At 39.6% G+C, this 22,075-nt stretch overlaps 1 protein-coding gene across 23 annotated transcripts in view; it reads right to left on the bottom strand.

The window, feature by feature from the left end:
- The window catches only part of ATP8B4 (ATPase phospholipid transporting 8B4 (putative)), a 381,647-nt gene that overhangs the window by 148,026 nt on the left and 211,546 nt on the right, over window positions 1-22,075 (bottom strand). For 22 of the 23 annotated variants that reach the window (XR_004274964.1, XR_004274962.1, XR_004274963.1 and 19 more), the window contains 2 exons: window positions 6,553-6,636; window positions 3,501-3,746 (listed from right to left, as the gene is read on the bottom strand). The exons of the other annotated variant lie outside the window; for it this stretch is intronic. Coding sequence is in view for 15 of the 22 variants with exons in the window: in XM_032297795.1 (XP_032153686.1) it covers window positions 3,501-3,746; window positions 6,553-6,636 (330 nt within the window). In the remaining 7 variants the exon portion in view is untranslated. The remainder of the gene's footprint in view (window positions 1-3,500; window positions 3,747-6,552; window positions 6,637-22,075) is intronic. 23 annotated transcript variants of the gene reach the window in all.

Here is a 22,075-nt window from a genome sequence, read left to right as displayed (position 1 = left end):
TCCTAGAAGAGAAAAAGGTAATTAATGAAAAAACTGGAGAAATCTGAATGAAATCCACAGCTCAGTTAATAGTATTATACCAATGCTAATTTCATAGTTTTAACAGCTGTACCATGGTGAGGTAAGATGTTAACATTAACATCAGAGAAAGTCTAGGTGACAGTATGCAGGAACTGTCTTTGTAATCTCTGTAACTCTTCTATAGATTTAAAATTATTTCAAAATTTAAAGTTTTTAAAGAAATTATTCCGGTTTGAACAGCATGCATTTATTATTTCCCAGGCAACAAAAGGTTATCAATTTTTTAATTATAAAATACTTCAAAGTAATACTCTAAATCAGTGATGGGGTGCTGAGAAGGGTAATTTGCACCCTTTAGCTGAAAATAATACAATCTATTTGGAAAGCTATTTGGCAATATGTGTCAAGTACCTTAAACTTCCTTATATCTTCTAGCCCAGAATTCCCTGCTTTAGTGAAATAACTCCTTAGAAAGTAACCAGAGGATCATGCTGAGAATTATGTACTATATGAAAGTTTCCCCATTGTACAATTTGCCATAGTGAAATGTAGAAGCACTCTTAACAGCAAATGGTTGAATAAATTATGGCACATTCATATGGTGGAATACCACAGCCATTTACAGGGATATTTCAAAAAATATTTTATAAACAAGATAAATGCTTATGATACAAAGTTGTGTGAAAAAATAAGACAAAATCATATATAATCTAATTTCCATTTTTTTCATGCTAACCCTGATTTGGGATTATGTGTGAATTTTAATTTTTCTCTATACTTTTATATTTTTCCTGAATTTCATGCAATGTATTTCTTTTATAATAAAAATAAAATTAAAAGGATTTTGTGCTTTTAGGGTAGAGGCACCACAGGTGCATGCATAGCCTAAGTTTCTGCCTGGCTGCAGGAGGTATGGCGACCACAGCACATCCCACCTTCTGAAGCCATGCGGTACTTGACTTTTCCTGCACTGCCTTGCTTTTGAAGGCATCTAAAATGTCTCACTTTTCCCCACACATTTCACAGCTGGGTCATTCTGCTGGACTCAGCACAGGAGGACCCTCCTCAGACTGGTTGGAAACTCTAGGCACATTCGAAAACTGTCGACACAATCTGTAAACACATCAGTTATGATGATTCTTTCCTAGGAACTTGACAAACCCAGATGAACTCTCTTGTTATGACAGTATCAGTAGTGGGAGAATTTCCTCTCAACATCTCCTTCATTTATCCAATACTCAAGAAATATCAATTGTGTGTCTGTCACACCAACAGGTGATGTGCTCAGCTCTGGGTATACAGTGATTAATAGACATTTCCACCACCTACATGAACAGTACAGTCTAGGAGGTAGAAAGACATTTAATGAGGGAACACACAACTAAATTTGTGCATACAAGGGGAGATGACAGCTATGAGATAAAATACTTGATTTCTATTCCATTAGAGAAAATAAAGGGGCCTTAGTTTAAATAGATCAAGGGAGGCTCCTCTGACGAAATGTTATGTGAGGGAATCTGAGGGAACAATGTTCCAGGCAGGAAAGAGCAAAGGCATAAAGCAGGCAGGAGACTGGTGAATTCCAGGAGCAGAACAAAGGCCAGTGTGGTTGGAGTGTTGTGAGTAATGGGATTGGAGGGATGGGTCAGACCACCACTGTCCTTGAGGAGATGGAAGGCAGGCAATGGATTTTGAAGAGACAAATGTCCATTAAGGTCTGAAGCAAATGGATTTGGATATCCTCTTGCAAAACATCCTGAACGAGAGGCCAATGGTCACGTTGAGCCTAAGTGTAAATCCCCTCTGAAAAAGCATGGATATCATTCTATATCATTCTTATAAAACCTGGATAATCAAGGGTAAGAAATTTCAAATGTTTATTTTAAAAACTTCAAGTTACTTCTTCTTGTCACTTGAAGATTTTAAAATAAACTTTTGGAATTCTGTAATTTTTTTTGTGATTAAATGTTTTTAAAATATGATTGTTTCTGTGGCCTCCCAACTTGTGAGAAAGTGGAAGTGTAAATTCAACATCCAACTAAAATGAGAACTGTATGTTTTATGAGAAAAACAGCTTCTAAACATAAAGTTAATATAAAAACATGGCACGGGCTCTACTGTAATAGCACATAAAACAAATTATGGCCAAGCAAAAGAAAAGAGAGAAAAAGATGCATGGGCATAAGAGCATGCTTTTTTTAAAAGTAGAAATATTAAGTTAACCAAAAATTGCAGGGCTAACTGTGAACACCAGTTTCTCTCTCTCACACACACACACACACCCATGTATACACACATGCACACAGACACACATACACACAAACATTTAATGCTTGCCACATATCACACCTATAATGACTCTTCCAGATAATTTATTACTCTTACTTATAAACAGATCATGTTAAGGACAGTATGAAGAATGTTTTCTATTTGCTTCTTCTTCAGAGAGTGGCCTTTTATTTCAGTTACTACCTTTCAAATAATCTTGGACTACCAAGTAACAGGTCTGAGCTGGAGGTGAATAAGCTGTTACCACTAAAAAGATGTCCCTGTACATCCCACCACTGTCCTCTCTACGGAAAGAGAATCCAGAGAATTAGAAATGTACCCTCATGACAAAGAGAAGATCACCTAATTATTAACAGTTGGCTCAGTAATCAAAAGACAACAAAATAAAACAGAGGTCACGTAGCTTGTTGTACCTCCTAAGAGCTACAGATAGTGATAGAGGAAAAATTTTTGTAACTATGTGTGGTGATGCATGCCTGTAATCTCAGCTACTTGGAAGGCCAAGGTGAACAATTGCTTAAGCTCAGGAGTTCCAAACAAGCTTGGGCAACATAGCAATCCTCCCCTCAAAAAATAAAAATAAAAGTTTTATGAACTCTAACTCGGTATCTTATGGCATTGACCATCACTTGCATTAAAAAGGAAATAGACACACAACTCAAGACGGAGGAAGGTCAATGAAGCCTCAAAAAATCATCCCCACCAGAAGAGGTCCTCTGAATGTGAGATTCAGATATGTCACAGATACAGCATTGAATCTCTTGAATAATTCTACAGAAATGTATTGCCAACCAAACTTTAGATCTCACTTTAAAACCTAGAAAATATTAAGTCTTAACAAAATCATAGGCAAGTTTCTCTTTTCCTTACTGGAATTTTCTTCTTCAAATACAAGAAGGAAATAATAGTATAATCATTTATCTTTACATACAACGCACACCCAGAGTAGTGATAAATTGTGAGGTTTTGACTAACATGGATATTATAAACACCTGGTGTTAATTCTCCACATCTGGTAATTTATGTTAAAGTTTCCTGTTGTCACCCCAAGATGTGTAGTTAAAAAGAAAACCCCAGTATTCCTTTAGGATTATTTTCCCCTAACAAGTAGGCAAAATCAGCCAACAATGAAATAGAATTTTTTAAGTTGTAAACCCATCAAGTTAAGATGCTTACACCAATATGGTTACCTGCACACTGACCACAATGACCAAAGATGTGGCCATGGTAACTGCAAAGGACTGGTAGTCAGAAATATGTTGCCCATCTTCTCCAGCCACGTTGTAAAAGGCCCCATAGGGGATGAAGAAAAGGACAAATGAGGTGTAGATTCCATGCAACACACAAATGAAAAATCTACGCTTGTTAAAAAGTAGATTCAGCTGTCCTGGTCTGTAGAGCTGGGGACAGTCCATGCTGTTCTGGTCACTCACATCCTGTAAACAGAGTGTAATTTCAGTGGAGAAGGAATAAAAAGAGTCAGAGAGGGCTTGTATTCCCTGTCTTCGGAAATAACAAATGCCTGTTTAACCATGTCCTAATATGCACTACTCACTGGACCAGAACAGGACATTATCTTGTTTGCATTACCACAATAAACCAGAAGATAATAAAATGATCTCTACTTTACAGAGAAGGAGCTTGAGTCTCCAAGAGAGATTCATGAGAGGTCACACAGCTCGTAAGTAGCAGAACCAGGGCTTCATCTGAGCCTAGCTATTTGGCTTCAAATTGAAGTTTCTTTCCTACACTCTCCTGCAGGCTGTTAGAAGCATTCATGGTCCCAGAATTCCAGCACATCATGTGCAGACAATGGGCCCCAGAAGTTAATTGCCAAGATAGTGAGTGGTAGTGACCAGGAGATGACAGCAGAGAGCTGTGGAGTCAGAATTGTCAAATCAGTGACTTTGAGGGAGGAGAACCAGAGGAAGACCAGGGAAAAGGGGAAACTGCGTCTGGGATTCCAACTAAGGAGGAGGCTGAGACTGAGGGCTGAGGATCATCTCCAGTTAGAATTTTAACAGCAGTTACCGGGTGTTCAGAACAAAGAATTTAGACAGGATGAGAAGGTGGCACATTTGACACTAACCAGGTCCTGAGAGAAACTAAATGCTTCTCAAACCTAATGTGCACACAAATTGCCTGGGAAACAGATTATGATTCAATAGGGCTGAGGGCCCAAGACTGCATTTCCAGCCAGCTCCAAAATAGTGCTGATAACCACAGTGAGCACCAAAGCCAAATGTCAAAAACCAAAATCAACCACCAGGGACATCAGCGGACCATGGGTGGAGGAGAAGCAGCCAAAGTGGAAGCAACACAAGTGGTGAACTCCTGGGAGAACATTCCCCTTCCTGCTTGTGGGATGGCCCGGGTCTCTCCAGAGTTCCATGGAAAAACACTAGCATATTCTCTTTAGAAAGTCGTTTTGAGGTATTTTTGGGTGCTTGTTCCCCTAGTTCAGTGACTAAGGGTTATGTGCACAAGCTTTGAAACAAGACAGTCATGAGCTCAATCCCTGGTAACGGGTTTAGCTGGTGTGTAGTCTTAGACCTGTTACTTCATCCGTCTGAACCTCAGTTTCCCCATGCCCAGAAATGCAAATAGTAACACCTCCCTCATGGAACCACTGCCACGTTTAAATTAGTATGTAAAGTATTTAGTAGAGTTCTTGCCACATCATAAATGTGCCAGATGCTTCTATAAATAACAATTAATAAAATAATGATAATAACAACAACAACAGTAATAACATAGCAACCCCAAAGTTAACAGGCCTGGTTCCAGGCTTAGCTGTGCCACTTATTGGCTGTGTGGCTTTAGGGAAATGACTCTCCAAGGCTTGGTTTCTGACTTAGAAAATGAGCAGATCTGTGGATGATTGCTGAGGTCCATCTAGCACAGCATTCCACAATCCTGTGATCAGTTTAAGGGCCAAGGTTGACAAAGCAGGAAAAGAGAGGACAGACACTCAACTTGATGGTAATAGGAAGCCTTATTATATTTTTTTTGAATTGCACAATAACCATCTTTTCCCAGAAACTGCTTTATTTTTATTATTTTATTCCACATTCTGGGCAGCTACAAAGCTCCAAGAAAAGAAACACTTGTAAACATGGGTACTGAGAAATGAATGCGTTTAATTCTTTACATCTAAGGTCTTCAGAAGTTCATTACTTTTTGTAGAATTCCACAAAATATGCCTTTTACAAACTGCCCTTTTACATATGAGAAGGGAGACTTACAACTGACTACAAAGCCAGCCGAATGGGAGACTGGAGTGAGCTCATAATGTGAAGATTTATATTTTGCAATAGACGGCTTTGGCCCAGAAAATGAGGCCTAACAAATGGGTTTAACAACAGCCTGGAGAAAATCTGGTCTCCTTAAAAATACTTTTTAAAAAAACAAAGAGCTTTTTTAAACATAAGACACTCTAATTGTGCCATGGAAACTCCACTGGCTAGTCTTTCACTTCCCCACAAGCAGCCAGATTTTTTTTCCCCTTTCCAGGAAGTCCCTTCCAAGGCTCTGAGTATGCCAAGGATCAACAATTTTTGTAATTGATCCTCTTCTTTCTCCCCACTCAAGCACACTGATGCTGGACAAAAGAAATCTATGCTGTTTCTTTCTGTGGCCATGGGGCTTATAGGGCTTATGGGCCTTCTCGTCCTCCTCTCTCACTGGCAGACCTCTCTGCTGGTCAGTGGTTCCTGTTCTGGGCTGTATGTAACAAGGAAGTCTCACTGCAGATGCTAGCCCCTGTGCACCAACTTAGTTCCATGATTTTCTATCACTGCATGGTTCCTTACAAGCTCTCAGAGGCTAAGGCAGCATTTCCCAGTGTGTGAACCACAGAAACTAGTTCTGAAACATAAAATTAATAAGTCCTATAAGAAAACAAAAAAAACTATAGTCATGGAAGTTTGGGAAATGCTGGGTTAAAAATGAAGTTAAAGAGACTACTTCCTACAGGACTTCCAGAGCCTTTAGAGCAATGTATGGGATGTGAATCTCTAAGAGGGAGCAGCCAACCTTTACCAAATAATGCTTTTGGGGAAGCTAGGGTACGGGGTGAGGAAGTCATAGTGGACCTGGATGCATTTGGAATCCACGCAACGCCAACAGAAAAAACTGCATTCCTAGGGTTTCTGCTTAGAATTGTATCTTCTACTTAGAACTCAGAAGAAACTAAAAGGCACAAAAGAGAAACTAAGTTATAAAGATGGAAAATAAACGTACCTGGTCAAAAATCCCCATGGCTAAAACAGGCAGTGATGTGTAAACAATGTTAAAAAGGGTGATGAACCACTGGTCATAAACAGTCTGAAAAGAAATATAACATACAAGTGAGGAACATCATCCACAGCAGTGAAAATATTACTGTTTAGGTAGTGAAAGTATTCACATTTAGTTTAAATAGCCAGGTTTTCTGAGGTGGGTGGGAGTTGGGTTTTGGAATCAGACAAATGTGAGTTCCTTCCTAGACCTGCCTCTTACCAGCTCTGCTGCCTTAATAGGATACTAGGCCTCTCCAAACCCTAATTTCTTTATCTCTAAAGTGATGTATACCCTTCCTGCAGTGTGGCAGTGAAGACAAAATAATACACGCAGTACCCCTAACACACTGCAGGACACACATGAGGCTTCGGACCTTGTGGGTTGCCATTTCATTGTCCAGGTTTTCAATGGCTTATAATGAGCCCAATTATCTAAGTGGTAAAAAAGGATTCACTAAAATCTTCAGAAAGAAATAGAGTAATGAGCCTGTTATTTCTATCCTGTGTTAAAATGGAGAGGGTTTTGTGGGAGAGTGGTTTAAAGTAAGATGGGCATGAAGCTAGGTGCTCACTGTACTGGGCATAAGCAAGGAAAACAATAAATACATCCTCTCATACCTGTATAGAGTAAGTTACACACGACGTCCCTGCATGGGCCTTACTAAAAGTCAATGAGGCATGTGGAGCAGGCCTATATCCCCATTTTGCTAATGAGTACACAAAGATGTGGAAACAGGATCTTTCAGTTACAGAGCTTATTATTGGCAAAAGCAAAAATTAAAATCCAGGTCTCCAGCTCCAAACCAATGCCCCTTCTATCACTCTAGCATTCATTCATTCATTCATTCATTCATTCAATAGTTGTTGATAAACCACTATGTGCCAGGTATTAGGTTCTAGCCAATAATTCAGCATGATCAATCAAATAAAAATTCCTCATGAAATTTATGTTCTAATGCAGAGAGGGGAAAGAGAATAAACAACATCAAATTTACAGAGAGTAGGACTGAGTAAGTAAATTAGTTAGAAGGTAGTAAGTGCTAGAGAGGAAAGGGGATAGGGAATGTGGGAAGGCTGTCATTGTTAATACAGGATTGAATAAAATCTCACTGAAGGGAATTTGAGATAAGATCTGAAGGAAATGGATCTAATATGCAGCTTTCTGAAACAGCTGGGAATGCTGGGACTTGCAACATTCCATACTGCCAGCAGGTTCCATGAAACAACCCTAAGGGAAGAAAGCAACCACTATGCTAAGGGAACAGCAAGGTGGCCCAGTTGGGAAGAGCAGAGTGACCGGTAGGAAGAATAATGGATGTCAGGAAGTAAGAAGAACAATCCTGTGTAGCCAAACATGGCTTATTACATAAGTGAAAGTAGAAGACACTCTTATTGTGCCACAGAAGCATTAAAGGACTTTAAGCAAAGCAGCAACCTGGTCTTATTTACATTTTAACAGGATCAATCTGGATACTATGCAGAAAAGAAACTGAAGGCAGTGGTGAAGTGGAAAAGCTTATGACTCAAAATAACTATTTCTAATCACAGATTTTAAGTTCTCTGCATGGTAATTTCCCTTTGTTACTCTCTGATTCCTTTTATTTTCATCATCTGGTCCGAATTCAGCTGTAAGGACTTAGAAACGGGGACTATGTCCAATGACATGCTGATAAACGTTTAACAACAGGCTCTTAAAAAAAAAAAAAAAAGCTTTGATTTGTAGCATTTGCCAATTTCCATAGTGTAAATATTCCTCCATGACTGATTTCAAGCAGTGATGCCACTGAATGTGGAAGTGAGATGTACTCACCATTATACAGTATTTCTACCATACAGACCAATATAACCTCAAGAGCATAAATAGTAAAACATGGGAAAATAATTAGAAAGGGATTAGTTTTTAGTATATTAACTGTCTTTTGTTTTTAATATCATTTAAATTATAAATTTATATAATATAATTTTTAATAATGGCTATATTTAACCAATGGCTCATAAAATTCCTGAAAATTTAACTGTCAGTGCTTCTGAATCAGTATGGACCAGTTCCAAGGTACCACAGCCTAGGTCCATGCTAGGAGCAAAGTGGTGCAAGATAGCAGCAGCCACCCGAAAGATAATGCACTCAGTGTGGCAAGAGAGAACCTGCAGAAGGGCAAGGCAGTAGTCCACTAGTCAGGCATCCATGAGAACAGGCTGGAAAAGCTGGCTGGCACTCCCTGGAACCCCCTTGGGTATTTAGCAGATCTGAAACAAGCCTGAATTTATCATATAGGATAGGGGGTACGTGCCATAATAATTGATTTATACCAAATTTTCTGAAGAAGATAATGAAAAAAGCTGAGAAAAAACAAAAGCATCTTCATCAAAGTATCGGTGAACTAACAAGACAGTGGAGAATGATCTGTCAAGATCAAGAAAAGAATTAGAACTTCATAATTATCTCAAGGCCTAGGATAATGTTATCCTCCTCCAGACCTTATGTTTATTTCCTTCTATCAGCTACTGAGGATGGTATGATATTTTCCTCATATTTGATGAAGGCCTGATATTTTCTGGGCTAGCCAAGTGTCCTGCTATGACAGAGTCTGTTACCCCATTGCTGGGCAGCTGCCTTTGGATCCCAGCCCAGAACAGGAAGGGTTTCACCATGATCTCTACCTGTGATGGGCACTGAACCTTCTCCCTTCGGCCCAGGAAACTACTAAAGGCACAGCTGACTCTGTCAGTTGCCTCCTGTAGATCATCAACACTCCCTGGTTCAGAGCAGTGCAACTGTACTGGGTGCCAGCTCAGAACAGCAGTTGTGACAGGGTCCCAGTCTCCAACTCCTATCTACCCTCAAAAGTCCACCAAAACTGCAGCTCAGCCTCTGTATCTTCCTTCTGGTGAGTGAATTTGTCCAACTCTACTTCTAGATACATATGCCCACAAAATGTCTATCTTTGTGCAGGGGGATACACATAAAAATACTCATAGCAGCACTGATCAGAGTAGTCCCCAAACAAAAACAACCAAAACATCCTTCAAGTGTGGGATAAAGAAAGACATTGTCATATACTGATATAGTACTACAGAATAATGAAAAGCAAGGAATTATAACTATACCCAAAAACATGAATAAAAAACACATATAATATTGAGCAAAAGAAGCCATATACAAAGGCATAATTCTATTTAAAAATAGTGCAAAAGTATGAAAACCTATTCCTATGTTGTTTAGAAACTCCTACTCATATGGTAAAATTATAAAACAGAAAAACAGTAACTATAAAATGGCAGGGTAATGGTTACTTCTAGAGGATCGGAAAAGAGGGCTGATGAAGAAAAGTAAGGGAGCTCTTGGATGTTTAGAAATGTTCTATTTCTCACACTGGGTCATGGTACATGGGTGTTCATTTCATAACAATTTAAGCGAACATTTATAAACTTTTTAATTGATTTATTAAACTTTACAAATGATAAAAAAAAATTTAAAAATTTAACATGTGACCTTCTTTTACAGTTATAGCCCAGTGAGACTTTAGAGAGCAGGATATCAAAACTCTTGATGCTCACGCCACACCCCAGACCAATTAAATCGGTATCTCTGGGAGAAAGATCTAAGTTTTGGTCACTTTAAATTTTTCCCAAGTAATTCCAATGTGAAGCCAAGATTGGAAATTACACTCGTTTCATTTTTTTTTTTTAAGCAGAGCAGCTAACGCAAATGTTCAACTCATTGATGATGGTATCTGACTTTCATTCCTCAAAGATATCAATTAATTTCACAATTGCAGTATAGAAAATAAGAGGCAGAAAGCAGCTGAACTGGGGCTTTGTAGCTCAGGGCAGAGCCTGGAACTATCAAATCACTTCATCCTACACCTCTTCTACCACCCAACTTCCACTCACTAAGAAAAGACAGTTTCAGGTATTAAGAAGAGAAAAAGAATCTGAGAAATTATGGCATATTCAACTGTGAACAGCTGAGAATCTGGCGGAGCATACCCTCCTCATCACAAACTGGCTAGCATTACAAGCTACACTTATTCAACAAATATAAGCATTTGTCAACTGGCACTCAGATTTGAAGCTTCATTTCATAACCGGAACAAGAGAAGACAGGAAGGAAAAATCAGAATAAGGTTTCAATGAGTTTCTGCGATTTCTCACAAGAGTTTTGCTGCCACTTAGTATCACAATAACAAAAAGAAAGAAAAATAGTTTATATTTACTAAACATCTACTCTGTACCACTTTAAGTGCTTTACATATATCAGCTCATTAAATTTTAACAACCCCATGAGGTAGGGACTATTAACAGTACCCAGTTTATAAGTGGGGAAACTGAAGCCCATCAAGGTTAGGAGATTGCTCAATGTCATACCTTAAATACAAAGGTTTTCTCCATATTGTGCTTATTTCACATTGCATGCCTGTGTCAAAACATCTCATGTACCCAATAAATACATACACCTACTAGGTACCCACAAAAAATTGTTTTTATATATTTTTTAAAAGCCCAAAGGGAAAAAAGATTTTCTTAGTTCAGAATCTTTTAGTGGATCCATAATATCAAAACTATTTTCACAATAATACTAAAAAGTTATACATTTGCCCTTTCACCCCATTCCCCCATGAGTGTATATATGTGATATCACAGCTGGCTGAATGCAGATGATAGGAGAAGCCAGCTGACTTCTATTATGTTAACTAGTTTTACAAAAGTGTAAAACAATGGCATTCTTCTCATTAACTTGTTTTTGTTTGGGAAAATATAATCATTTTTCTTAAAAATATGTTACTTTTGTAAACATGTCATGGGTTATTTTTTAATAAATTAATAAAAGAGTTATTTAGAATTTTTTCCTTCATTTTCATTCCTAAGATGATAAATATTGACAGTGGGGTCCTGAGATCATAAAGTTCGAGAACTGCCAGCCAAGCAAGTGTCAGAGTGAAGTCCAAACCTATGGACCTTAGTGCCCACAACACTGACCACTCTAAGAAACCACCTCTCTCAATTAGTGTTGTCATTTGGAAAGCTTCCTAGGCCTGGCATGGTGGCTGACATCTATAATCCCAGCACTTTGGGAAGTTGAGGCTGGTGGATCCCTTGAGCTCAGGAGTTCAAGACCAATCTTGGCAACATGGTGAAACCCTGTCTCTACCAAAAATACAAAAAAAAATTAGCTGGGTAGTGGCATGCACCTGTGGTCCCAGCTACTCCGGAGGCTGAGGCAGAATTGCTTGAACCTGGAAGGCAGTGGCTGCAGTGAGCTGAGATTGCATGACTGTACTGCAGACTGGCGACAGATGTGAAACCCAGAAAGAAGAAAAAAAAGGAAAGGAAAGGAAAGAAGGAAGGAAAGAAGGAAGGAAAGAAGGAAGGAAAGAGGGAAGGGAAGGGAAGGGAAACGGAAGAAAGGAAAGGAAGGAAAGGAAGAAGAGAGCAAGGGAGGGAGGGAGGAAGGCAGGAAGGAAAGAGGAAAGGAAGGAAGGAGGGAGGAAGGGAAGGAGAGAGGGAGGGAAGGAGAGAGGGAGGGACAGAGGGAAGGAGGGAGGGAGGGAGGGAAGGAGGGAAGGAGGGAGAAATGAAAATGAAGAGAAAGTTAGTTTCCTTGAAGGCTTTTTCCCTCACTTTGTTTAACATAATTGAGAGCATACAATAAACACAATTTTACACGCTATTTTTTGGCATTTAAAACAGGGATCCCCAGCCTAAAACAGTCCATAGTCTGTTATCAGCCAGGCTGTGCAACAGGTGAGTGGCAGGCAAGCAAGCCTGAGCTTCATCTCCTGTCAGATCAGTGGCCATGTAAGATTCTCATAGAAGCATGAACCCTATTGTGAACTGTGCATGCCAGTTCTATACCTGATGCTCTGAGGTGGAACACTGGCTGTGCCTTCTATGTCTTCTATGCCTAATAATCTGAGGTGAAACAGTTTTATCCTAAAACCATTCCTGCTGGTCTGTGGAAAATTGTCTTCCATGAAACCATCCCTGGTGCCAAAAAGGTTGGGGAATACTGATTTAAAATAACAACATTATCATTGACCTGGATTAAAACCCTCTAATGGCTTTCCATTTTACTTGCAATAAATCCAGACTCCCTATTCATCATGGCCTAAGAGCCCTTCCTGGTCCCCTGCATGCCCGCCTGCCTCTTCAACTTCACCTCACAACACTCTCACGCTCCCTTACTGATCTGGGGCTTCACTGATGGGCTTTTGCCAACTTATCCCACTCATTCCTGCCTCAGGACATTTGCACTGGCTGTGCCCTCTGCCTGGAACACTTTAATCCCAAGGTATTCATATGGAAGTTTCCTCTGAACACTCCGGTCACAGCTCCAGTGTCACCTCACCCTCTCAATGAGACCTTTTACATTACCCAGTTCTTTCTTAACAACTCTGATATTATCTGACTCATTTTTTTATTATCTGTCTTCATCCCACTAGAATATAATCTCCATGAAAACTAAATTTTCTCACAACTATAATTTTAATGCCCAGAGCAGGATCTAGCCATTGGTAGATACTCTATAAATATTTGTTGACTATAGGTTGACTCTAAAAATACTTGAATTATTTTACAACGTTTTAGTAAATCCTACATATTTTTCTACTAGGCATTTTCCCTTGGATGTATCACAGATTCCTCAAACTTAATATATTAAGACCTGAGCTCATCCTCATACTACCTTAACCAGGTGCACCTCCTGTGTTCCCTATGCCAGTATATGAAACCATCACATCGACCCCAGCATCCAAGTCAGAAATCTGAGATTTCTCCCTCTCTCAAACACCCTGTATGAAATCACTCCCCAAATGCCTGTTGGCTTGTGTTCCTGCCCAAGCTATTCTTCACTTCTGGAACTTTCCTCCTGTTTTCCCCTCTGCTGGGATGCCCGTCCTCTTACTTCTCATCTGCTTCAATATGTTTGATCCTGGAAGGGTGAGCAAGGGGGGAGGGGAGTGGGCAGGTCTTCTAGGAACCCATTCTGAGCCTTGGCCACTCCCTACCTCCATGAGTGGCTTCTGGGCCACTCACTGGTAGTTCCATGATGCCCATACCTCACTGCTTCTTAACTATTGACTTAAAATTATTTATATGCTGGTTCCTAGCCCCATCTCACTAGACTGTGAGCTCCTTGACAGAGGATAATCTTACTCATGTATGGGGCCCAAGAACCAAACTCAGTGCCTGCTCAATAAAAGGAAGCTGGTATCTTCAGGGTAAGGGAGTCAGTAGACAGAACTGTGTGAACTTGAATAAGCTACTCAATCTCTCTGAGTCTTGGTTTTCTTGCCTATAAATGAGGATTACAGGGAGGCTATGAGTATTTAATGACATGAGGTAAATGCCACTACAGCATCTGAAAGATAGTGTTCAATAAGTGAGCACCATCTTACAGAAGGAAGAAAGGAGGGAGGATGGGAGGAGCATGCAAGGATCCAAGCTTCAAGTGATGTGTTTAATGAGTAAAAAGTACATTTTCATGCTAACTATATTTTTATGAAAATAGAACTCTGTATTGAGACAACCATAGAAATTTATTTCTTTAATAAACTACGGTAGCCATGAGATCAATTTAATATCAGAACAAGATTTAAAGAAGAAATGAGTACCTTGGTACAATTACTTTCTTCATGAATACTTAATTATATCAATCACTGTTCTAATTATGGCTTTTATCTCAGGCTCTACCAAAATGTTTTAACCTGAGTTCTTTACCTTAGCAACTACCTTTGCCAGTTATGCACGTTGGCTTAGCACAGTTTAGACTTCAGGGTCTTTCACAGAAATTAAGGCTGCAAGCAATATTTCTTCTACAACAGGTTTCTGTTGAAAGCCTTGCAAGAGATCTCCAGCTACTCAAATAGTTATTCTACTAAATGCTCTACTTCTTGCGGTCCTTAGATCCCCTTGGAAACATTTGAAGGCCCCCTTTTGGTGACTAGGAGAGGGGCACAGGAGCCCAGATCAACATCCCTGTTTCTCCCCTTCCGAGCATGCTCAGGCACCCTACCGCCTCTTCTTCCCTCCCAACCCTCCCAACACAGGTTGACAGATGCCCTGAGGAGAGAGGTAGGGTGGGGGCTGAGGGGTGATGGCTCTTGTCAGGTTTCTAGGCTGACACTCTGATGTTGGGTGACTCAAATTGTTTATCTAAAAGGAGTCCCACAAAAAACTATTTTCCCTAGGGCACCTGTACTCACAGGGGAAGCCATGTCACCTCTACCTACAAAATATTTGTTCCCTATCTCCAATATTCTGAAGAGACAAAAGCCATGCTACTACAAGATGTCACAAGTCTGGTTTAAAACCCTGTAAGTGTCTCTTTACAGATTGGAAAAAAAAAAAAAAGGAAGAGAGTTCATTTTTCCAACTTCACTGTTTTTCTATTTAAGGAAAGCTTCTCCTTGATCCCTTCTTTATGGGAGCAATTTATCAGCCTTATCTACCATTTTTTATAGAGTTAAAAAATACTCCAGCTACAAATTACATTCTAAAAACAGCTTGGGAAACACAAAACCTATGATTTATAGAATGATACATTTGAATAAACCTTAATAAAGCAGCTACAAAGGGCTTTCTACTCTGAGACCATGGGCTGAGCTCCTTTTTCAAATAACGAGATGAACTAACTACCTCTTTGGAGATGTGTATCCCCCCTTTTCCTAAGTGTTGCAGAGGAAAGCTATCTAGTGACCTTTTGGGGGCCTTAAAAAACATTTGTAATTTAAAGAAAACACATTGTGGAACAAATATGAGGTACTCAGCCTCAGTACATCTGTTATTGATTTGTGTAATTAGTAAAAACCCGCTCACGGCATCCAGGAGGAGTGACCCAGGCCTGAGCACCCGCCCAGTCCTGGACTTTCCACAGAGCACATCTGGAAGGTGAGGGGGAGCAGAGCTACCATGCCAGGTGGAGATGTGCTCACGGGTAACCGGATCCATGAAGTCATCAAAGCTTTAAGATGAGTCGCACTCTTTCACGTCACTTTCCAAACTTTTTGTTGTTTTATTATACTGTTTGACAGAACTAAAGTTTTTCCAGCCTTGACAAGATAATTGCTTCCATATCACAGCAGAATTGAAGAAAAAAAATACACAACGTTGTATCTCACTGACAATGATAAATTGTTATCAGATGATATCACCTCACAAGTACACAGTACCAGTAGTTGCATAGTTTTAAGTATGATTTTTTAAACAAGACCTCAACCAAGTTTTTTTTTATTTATTTAGCTATATTTTTGGTGGGAGACAGCTCCTTTTAATGAAAAGTCCTGAGGGCATACAGTGCTTTTAAAATAAATTACAGGTATAAATAGTGAATCCAAACCCACAGTGAACTCCACAAAAATCATGTGGGTTTCAATTATAGACTGGGATAAGGCATGTCCTTAAAAACAGGATCCATGATTCACTTTAGAGACTTAGTTTCCTTTATCCAAGCCTCTCTGGTCCAGAAATCTGGCTGGAAATCTCATTAGAACAAATTATATTTAATTTGTTTCTCAGTGGCAGTTGAGTTGGAGTGTTTGCCAACAGAAGGTGTCCTCAAGCTTCCAAATGATTCTAAAAAACAGTTTGCCTAAGGACAGGCTTGTCCCTCCCCTGGCTCTAAGCTATGACACACCCCACAAGACATGAGGTCTCTTTCAATAGAGAGCTAATTTCCTCCACATAGTCATGTCGGACTGAGTGTTTCTGGACATTTCTCCTTTAGATTCCAAATAAAGCAAACATTTGCTGATTAGGAGCTGAGGGAAGACAGTTTTTAAAAAAAAGAGGATATAGCCATTAACTTTTCCAAGTTAATGACAACCCAAGAGGTCACTTATCATCAGGTAGAGTAGGCAGAGCAATGAATTGGGAGCCAGAAGACTTGGTTTTGGTCCTAGGCTTGCCTACCACTGATCTGAGTCAGCTCCTGGGGGAGCAGGCTCCTCCTCTGTAAAACAAGGGACTGGACTCAGTATCTCTGAAATTCTCTGCCAGAGTAAAGATTCTATGTTTCAATAATATATATACTTTTTGTTCTTTGTTCCCACTGCTTCTCCCAGGAAATTCCATCCACCATAGGAAACAAAAGAAAGTCTGGCCCATCCCAGACAGGTTCTTTTCGCTGTACATCCAAAGCCAATCACAACATAAGTAACGCACTGACGTTTACCAGAGGACAGTCCATAAACAAAGTACAACCCAGCCTACATCACATCACCATCCATCACAGATGTCCTAAATGCCACCATCTACAGGCAGTGATGCTCCCACCCATCAGCCCTCTTGAAGCCTTGCATACCACAGCTGGATTTACCTACACATCTTCCGCAGCCCATCTACCAGGATGAGGCATTGGCTGCAATCTACTGGAGCCATCATCAGAGAATAATTGACTGGATAAGATTCACCAGGCCCTAAAGATAGGCTGATGTAGTAAAGAAATAGCAGATGTCACTTCATTAAGTAACTAAACTGGTGTTTTAGAAAGTCAACATTCTGTCTTAAAAAAACACCGTCGGTTTACATTTGGTCAGATGCTTTCAAATGGAGAAAAGATTACTTCTAAACAATCTGATGAGAGGTACAGGGAAGAATATTTAGGTGCTTATGAATCATGCTGGGATTTGACAGGGCTGGCCCCAAGACATGGCTTATCCATGGTAAATTTATTTCAAAAGAAATTTTTGGTAGAGAAATAAGAGAAAGGAGATTATGGGGTTATTCAACATTTGTTTCACATTTACAAAAATAAAATCTTTCCCAGACTGTAGGTCTGTTGAGGGCAGGAACAGCATCCCTTTGATTCACTCTGTTGTTCCTAGGGGACCATCAGAGCACCTGGCCCTAAACTGGCATCCAGTTTATTGTTGATAAATGAACAAGCATTCAGACTCTAGGTTCTGCATTAGAGAATATGTATGCAAGTCACATTCCTGTTGAGACTGGACAGAGACAGTGATGGAAGATTAGGTCTACTCAGAAATGGTCTCTAAAGAGATGCCTGCTATTACCAAATCTGCCAGGCCTTGGAGTTTTTATTATTGTTGGCTCCATTTCACTATGGAGCTTTCAGTTCCATTAAAGCAGTTTAGGAGAGGGGCAGCAGAGAGTGGGAAGACCTCAGGAAGCTGGCTTTCTTTAAAAGACTCAACCTAAGTGTCTATTAGGGGGCTTTAGGGGCTAAGAAAGCCTCGTCACCCGACACATGGTGTTTGAGGTCAAAGCCAGTGTCGGGTGATCTTAAGGGAGGTGGGAGAATATGACAGCAAAATCATCCCCCATTCAAAAATTTTCATTCTCTGTAGACTAATGTTCTTACAAATATGTTGTTTTCTTTTCACTTGCCTCATTTACAGCATATTGTCCTTAGAAAAACAGGACTAAAAAAAAAGCCAAAACATTTTTCAGTTAAACCTGTTGCTAATCAGGCCCTTCCAGTGAAAAACAGGGTGTAGAAAAGAGACAATCCCTGCCAATCCCAATTCCAGATTCAAGTCACCTTCACAGCCGGTCTTCAGTACCGCTAACATGCCAGGCCACTCACATGAGGGGTGAGGGTGGGGAACACTGGTGTTTCCATCATTACAGTGGTAGAACACCTGCTCTAGAACAGGCTTCTTGCTGTTCACAATGCTGCTAAGTAAGCTCCCCCTTCAGTGCCATGCAGTTTTTAAAAGTTATCTCTGAATGAGTTGGTGTTAAATAGAATTTTAGAAATTAGAAGATTTTAGCTAATTACAGGTCAGCTGGAAAGTGTTTGAGAGGAGGGATTTCCTCCTTTTATTCCACAGTCTCGCACCCTTCTACAAATTAGACTCCAAATCCCTGAAGTGAGCTAGAATTTCAGGCCTTCAGATCTTCACTTAATTTTTAAAATATTCATACACTTGCTTGCAGACTAATTGCACCTTCTAAGTCACCTCAGATCCTCCTAAGTCATCCCAGATCCTCACACATTTTTCCTTTCCACATGCTCTCATACTACCTTTAAATACTTTTCTTTGTTTTTTTTTTTTTTTTTTTTGAGACAGAGTCTTGCTCTGCCACCCAGGCTGGAGTGCAGCGGCGTGATCTCAGCTTACTGCAACCTCCACCTCCCAGGTTCAAGTGATTTTCCTCCTGGCATCCTGAGTAGCTGGGATTACAGGCACACTCTACCATAGTTGGCTATTTTTTCTTTTTTTTTTTTTTGAGATGGAGTTTCACTCTTGTTACCCAGGCTGGAGTGCAATGGCACGATCTCAGCTCACCGCAACCTCTACCTCCTGGGTTCAGGCAATTCTCCTGCCTCAGCCTCCGGAGTAGGTGGGATTACAGGCACGTGCCACCATGCCCAGCTAATTTTTTGTATTTTTAGTAGAGACGGGGTTTTACCATGTTGACCAGGATGGTCTCAATCTCTTGACCTCATGATCCACCCACCTCGGCCTCCCAAAGTGTTGGGTTTACAGGCGTGAGCCACCACACCCGGCCCTATTTTTTCTATTTTTTAGTAGTGATGAAGTTTCACTACGTTGACCAGACTGGTCTCAAACTCCTGACCTCAAATGATCTGCACACCTTGGCCTCCCAAAGTGCTAGGATTGCAGACGTGAACCACTGCACCTGACTAAATACAACATTTCTATTAGACTGACTTACGTACTTCTTTATTTCCCAATGAGAAAACCAGTTTTTAGTGGGCAAGGATTTGTCCTATTCATTATTTTGTCTTCTCTACCCAAGATGGCAAGCAACTCTTTCTACTAGCAAGCTGACAATGTCATGTGACTCACAGATAAGGAAGAAATAAATTATTAAATTAAAAACAACATCTTGGGCCAGGCACGGTGGCTCATGCCTGTAATCCCAACACTTTGGGAGGCTGAGGCAGGCGGATCATGTGGTCAGGAGATTGAGACCATCCTGGCCAACACGGTGAAAACCTGTCTCCACTAAAAAAATACAAAAATTAGCTGGGTCTGGTGGTACATGCCTGTAGTTCCAGCTACTCAGGAGGCTGAGGCAAGAGAATCATTTGAACCCAGGAGGCGGAGACTGCAGTGAGCAGAGATTGTAACACTGCACTCCAGACTGGCAACAGAGCAAGACTCTGTCAAAAAAAAAAAAAAATCTTTAATATATATATAGACTCAGAATAGTTAAATAATTTATAATAAATCTGTGTTTCAGAATGTCATTAAGAAAACAATATGTTTGAAGAATGTAAATCAAGAGAAGTTTCTCAAAGTGTGACAAGTTGTGTTTTTAATAAGAAAGCTATAAAAGAATATGATTTTAGTAGTATAAAATTGAGATATATTCATATATAAATATTTTGATAATCTGAAAAAGAAACATTAAGGATAATTGAAAAGACTTTGCATAAGTTTAAATGTAAATCCTTACTTTGGTATATAAAACTGGGTTATTTTGTCCCTTGGACTAGAATTAATTATTAAAATGGAAGTTTTTGTAAAAGGAGAAACATAAATAGGCTGTTTCTATGGGGACAACATTCTTGGCATCATTTTGTTCTTTGTACATCTTATTGTTTTCAAAACACCAGAAATGGGATAAATAGCAAGGCAATGTCAAGTTTTGAAAGTGTTGCTATAGAAGCATCTATTCCAGAATTTCCAAGGTGAGGTCCATGTGGCACCTGTTCTACAGGACATTATGTGTGTTGCTTAGAAAAAGCAGGTTCCATGCCAAATGAGTTTGGCTAATAATACTAAATCTCATTGACTCTAAAACAGAATTAATTGTAAGAAATACCATTATCAATTCCACAATGTGACCAAATAGGGAATCTAACATTCCCATAAAGCTAGGTTAACAAAGAGCTACACCCTCAGTGTAAAAGAGAAATCTTCATGCGGAAAGGGACTGCAAGGAAACTAGCCTATGTCAATTATCCACTAACTAAAAGGAGAGACAAAATCTCTCTTGAAAACATGAGCTGGTATTCACCAGAATTTGCAGTTTGAACTCAAAAAATCTTTGGAAAGAGAAAGATCTTAGGCTGGCAGCAGCACCCACAGGGAACTGGCACAAGTCACACAAATGCTCTCTGGTAAAAAGGGACTTCAATACAGATCAAGGGGTATTGTAATATACTTTTGATTGTAAAGACATATCCAAGTTTTAGAGATTTCAGATGTGAAAATACATATATATGCATCTTGGAGTCAAATATAGCAGTGTTCCTTTGCAGTTGGACTTGTCAGAGCCTTTAATAGACTAATGTGAATTGCAAATTTTTAAGCCTGAAGGGAGAAGATGGGAAGGTGAGAGTGAGAGGAAATGGAATTTACTGGACAGTAGAACTCGCAAATATTATTATTTAGAAAATATCAAATAAAGAGCTAATATAGACAAAGAGGTGGAAACAACCCAAATGTCCACAGATGGATACCTGGATAAACAAAATGTAGTGTATACATACAATGTAATGCAATTCGGCATTAAAAAGAAGGGAAATGCTGTCACATGCTACAACATGGATGAATCTTGAGGACATTATGCTAAGTGAAATCAGCATGTCACAAAAAGACAAATACTGTATGATTTCACTTATATGAGGTATCTAAAGTAGTAAAACTCATAGAAAAAGCAAGTAGAATGGTGGTTGCCAGGGATTCAGGGAAATGAAGAGTTCTTATTCAGGGGATATAAAGTTTCAGTTGCACAGAAGGAAAAAGTTTTAGAGATCTGTTACACAACAATATATATATATACTTAGCACTACTGAACTCTACGCTTAAAAATAGTTAACTCGGTACATTTTCTGTCATGTGTTTTTTTTTTTTTTACCATAATTAAGCTAATATAGACCATGATTGTAAAACCTACTTCATACGGTTATTGTAACTATTGAGCTAATGCAGGTAAAACATTGTTAGACAAAGCCCAAAACATAGTAATCACTATTTAAATGTTAGCTATAACTTGTTTTTATCCCTACTTGTTAGTGTCAGCAATATCATGATTCTACAAAGAAGCTGACCTCGCTGCAATGATGTCACTACATGGGTCCTGTTACTGATTTGCTGTCCTCTCCTCTCCAACAGGTAATAAGCACCTACTACTCATTATCCTCCTGGAAAGCCTATCTACTTCTCTGACAAGTCTGGAAATAAAACTTTAAACCTTCCACAAGATGAACAGTTAATACAAGTTGTGAGATCACACTTTGCCATGCCCACAAAGAGCACACTTCTTAGATATTCATTCCCATACTCAGGACATAAGGTCCAGGAGGCACCATGGCCTGACACATAGCAAAGTCTTAGTGAATATTATTAAGTGAATGAAATCCTTAGTGGGACCAAAGGACACTTTCCAATATAAGCTTGGATCCCAATTTGATGAGGTCATCACAGAAATTGGGACAAAGTATATAGTGGCCCAGGACACCTGCTCAGAGGCCCAATTATTTTTATATGGTGATTGCTGCTATGCCTAAAAAAAATGTATCCTGCCCTATTTAAATCAGCCAAGAA

The sequence above is a fragment of the Sapajus apella genome, unplaced genomic scaffold, assembly GCF_009761245.1.
Source record: "Sapajus apella isolate SASKATOON/1434 unplaced genomic scaffold, GSC_monkey_1.0 scaffold37, whole genome shotgun sequence".
NCBI classification, from domain to species: domain Eukaryota; kingdom Metazoa; phylum Chordata; class Mammalia; order Primates; family Cebidae; genus Sapajus; species Sapajus apella.
This window is presented reverse-complemented; position numbering and strand designations above follow the sequence as displayed.